The sequence below is a fragment of the Benincasa hispida genome, chromosome 6 (genome assembly GCF_027475165.1).
Source record: "Benincasa hispida cultivar pf3 chromosome 6, pf3_genome.v1.1, whole genome shotgun sequence".
In the NCBI taxonomy this organism is placed as follows: domain Eukaryota; kingdom Viridiplantae; phylum Streptophyta; class Magnoliopsida; order Cucurbitales; family Cucurbitaceae; genus Benincasa; species Benincasa hispida.
In genome coordinates this window covers 1,111,979-1,116,132 of record NC_143483.1, presented here as the reverse complement: position 1 = coordinate 1,116,132, position 4,154 = coordinate 1,111,979, and the positions used below count along the sequence as shown (strand labels likewise).

The window sequence follows — 4,154 nt, the reverse complement described above, 5'->3', positions numbered from 1 at the left end:
TAATTAAAATTTGGAGATCAAAAGTCAACAAATATAAAATTTGGTGACGATAAAATAATTCAAACGTTATATCATCGCTTATCTTTCTTACACTCCAAGTAAGACGAACGATGAAATCCATAAATCAGACTATGGCTCTCTCCAGTCTAACAATGAGGAGATCCTAAATGGCAGATGGAAGGGAACTTTAGTATTTGGCAATAATTATATTCTCGAAGGCAACTCATTCCTGGTAACGATTTACCTGCAAAAAGAAAGGGTAAAAAGATTATAGATTTGACGAAGAAGAATATCTCTGAAATTTATACATGAAGAGATCAAAGATCATTCTTATGTCAAAAAACCAGAATTTCTTTGCTTGTTCACACCACAAAATGAAAGACGCCTCAACTTTCATTCAGTTTTTACTAATATCAATACTTCAAGTGACAAATTCAACACAGCATTATCTGAAAGTGCACCTGAGTCGATTGACACATAATACTACTCTTTCTCATGGCTTCCCATCGTGTTGAAGTGCATATTCCCGCTTCATCTCTTCCAACACGGATTCATTAGTGCTGGAAACGAAACAAGAACAGATGTATTCAAGGGTAAGGATATATAAGCTATCGCTCTGTATTGTTATGAAAATTTGAATTTATACTCGTCCTACATATTTACGAAGCCTAATATGAGTAACATTACCATCCTTAGATACATTGCATGTTAACTCAATTGGGTGTTATATTTCAATAAAACTATGGTAAGGAGCGTGACAAAATTTCTTCTGAGGATTGTTGCAGGTCTGTGTCCCACAGATGTGGGAAGAAATAGAGGCCACTTAAGTTAAATTGAGGATGCACACTGCTTTTGTCAACCATTTCTTAGACTATCCCACTCCTACTCGTTGATAGTGCCTCATGGTGCAAGAAGACTCTCACCCTCGCCAGCGCCTACATATCCAAAAGAAAGGGCGCTCTAATTTTATTATCCTCTTCCTCTCCATTAAAGTGTAACTAGGGAAGACAAGTTTCAGAATGAAAATTTTTCTTTAGAATGCATCAGAACGTTAGCAGAGTGTTGATTCAACCAAATATTGTTAACTATTAAATAGTAATATAAAATTGATCATATAATTTCCTTAACCTTAACTATTAAGATTTCTCGAAGCTATTTGGCATTCAGTTAAATATATAGCTTTTCTCTAAAAACATCAGTTAGTTACCGTCTTTTATCTTTCCTGCCCACGCATCCGAATTCCAAGCCCTAGAGAATTAGCGTTTGGTTCTTTATAATAGGGTATGAATTCTCCAATCAAATCACAGATATTGATCAGGCCACCTTAGATCATGTCGTGCTGGATACTACTCTGACTCATTACCTGCCGTAACTCCTGCCTCAAAACTCTATTCAAGATCCTCACATCCGTTGAAGTCAATGCTGGGTTTTTCCTTTTGATACCGAGTCCAATTGGTTGCACTCACTCAAGCTACTCAAATGAGCACCTTCTTGCCCATAGTTGGCTTAACCAACAGCCCTTCTCCCAACAGATTCTTGATCATGCACGTTGTATGTACATCATTCTTTTTTGCTCTATGCACCAACAGCCAGCTTGGCTTTGGGGTTTTCATCTTGCCTCTACTAAAAAAACTAAACCAATTCTTGATCAGAATCAGTGTTTACAAAAGCAATACAGGATTCTGTAAATAGAACCCGAAGAGAAATAACAACCCAACTAACCTTCTAACAATAAAATTAAATTTACTTCAACAACAATACAGCAGAGATAACTAACAAGCCTAACACGGACAAGGCCATTGGATTGTTGATGCACACTTGGCGCACTCGACGAGTCATAACACCCAAGATGACTCTTGTTTCTCTTGCTAGGCCAAGATTTGCTTTAATGTTTGCTAGCTGATAATTGCCGCATAAGACTGTCCGACCTAGATCATGACATGAGGCATCCATATGTGCTGCCATTGGGTTGTAGCCAAACAATGAGCCGTAACATTGTTGTAAAGGCTTGCTTGAACATGAATCTTGTGGTATAGCATCATTTAACGCTCCTATTGATGAGCCATAGATATTGGTTTCAGGGCTATACCCTCTAATGAAACTTCTACTCCAAACTCCAAAGGAAGAAGCACAATACATGCCAATTGACATCTGCTAAAAGAATTTTGCTACCGTTAAAAAGTCACTTAATGCCTATTCGCCCATGCCATAATACACTCCATAGGTGACTCATGGCCTGTAGGCAAACACATTCTAAGAAAAAACTTCCAATTTCTATGAACATGGAAAGTGGTAAGTACTAAGTAGTTATTCATCCCCATAAGAGTCAAATGTTTGGCCACATGACTCTAGCTCTCGACTTACTTTCATGTGCCGCCAACATGTCTCCAAACTCAAATTTGATCCTTTGAAATTACCATCCATGCTTGATTTTTTCACAAATCACAACCAGCACTTAAAGTTACTGCCACTGAAACGCTCAACACAAACAGTGTATCTTATCAATTAGACTAAACGTGATCGGATCTTCAACAATAGTTCAAAATCATCAAAGGAAATCCTTGATTCATCCATCTCTAATGGTTTTTTTTTTTTTTTTTTTTTTTTGGTGTAAACACTTACCGTTCCTTAAAGATCACCATCTCGGTCCTCAGCTACCTAGTTGCTAATTGGAATATGATTTTGTAATCCCATTTTATGGGCTCTTTTGTTCATCATTTGGATTATTTCTTGCATTAATGAAATCGTATCTTATTAAGAAAAAAAAAAAAGTCTAAACTTGATGACTGGTGCGCGAGGAACGATGATAATGCACACTATTATGAACAGAAGAGAATCCGAACAATCTGAATAAAACGCAGCTGAAATTGAATATACCCATTAAAAAACTAAACAAAACAATCAGAGACTCACTATAGGTGAAGGCAATTGTTCAATTCTTTAGCTTGAGTACGACACTTGAAAACGACGGATAACGTTCTGCCATAGGCGCATTCAGCATATTTCGAAGCGAAATGATCGCACTCCTTCAACGCCTTCTGCTTCATTTTGCTGCGCAAAGCTGGAAATGGACAACAAAAACCATCAGCAGATTTCAAGAAGCTTTCTACACCACTTGCAGATGTACTAAAAAATTAAATTGACCCATCGACAACAAGAGCAAATTAAAGATGTAGAGGATGAGAACAACATTTGATAATACCTTCCTCTACTTTCTTCTTCACATGATTCTCTCGAGCTTCTTGTATGTAACCCATTTCAGAAAAACAATAGAAGCACAGGAATTTCAGGAATTTGCAGTCAAATGCCCTTGGTTTCGTTGGAAGTAGGACGTCCCAAGCCAACTCCGGAGTCTCAAGTTCGCTTCCCAGTTTATTATTATTATTATTATTTTAATTTGTTAAAACCCTGAACCCTAAATTCAATAAACCTTTTTTTTTTTTTTTAATTAGAATGATAATTATTTTTTTTCTTGGAGATAGAAACCTTTCGACTTTTAGGATTGAATGCCATGTCAATTTATATCGAGTTAAATTCATTTGGACCATTAGAATGATAATTGATATTTTATTTATTAAGCTAAGTTAATTTATATCTTAAAAGGGTTTGTTTTTTTTCCCCAATTTAGTTTTTTAAAATTTCTATTTTATCATGTATTTAACTTTTTTTGACTAAATCACCGTTGTCATACAACGTTAAAATTGATTAATAAAACGATAATGTAATGTTAAATTACACTTTGATTTTTGAGGTTGGGATTCAAATTTAGCCCTCTTAGTCAATGTATATACCTAAACATAAGTTATTTTTGCATTGACCTTTAATAATTATGTTAAAAAGTTATTTTAATTTAATGGAACATCCATAATACTAACTCACAAAATTCAAAATGGGTCATTTCAAATAAATATGTTATAATTTGACATAATATTGTTCGTTGTTATGTCAAAATAGTAGTATGCTAAGCTAACCACCAACAATCACATAAATAGAACAATCCTCAATCATAAAAGAGGATGAACACTCAAGGAAACACCCAAACCAAAAAACCTTGTCGTTTTCTATAGAAGTTTACTTGTTCAAATTGTAAAGAACCCCAATTCAATGACAACTTGAACAAAGCTACATGCAATCGAATTACTGGATCAATTATA

The 4,154-nt window shown here is 35.2% G+C and overlaps 1 protein-coding gene across 1 annotated transcript; it reads right to left on the bottom strand.

Moving 5' to 3' along the window:
* Positions 1-3,541, bottom strand: LOC120079541 (Cytochrome c oxidase biogenesis protein Cmc1-like protein). The gene is made up of 4 exons (XM_039033756.2): positions 3,203-3,541; positions 2,914-3,061; positions 462-560; positions 1-244 (listed from the first exon to the last, which is right to left on the bottom strand). Exons 1-3 carry the CDS (start codon positions 3,255-3,257, stop codon positions 494-496), a joined length of 270 nt encoding a protein of 89 aa, XP_038889684.1. The 5' UTR covers positions 3,258-3,541; the 3' UTR covers positions 1-244; positions 462-493.
* Positions 3,542-4,154: the final 613 nt, after the last annotated feature.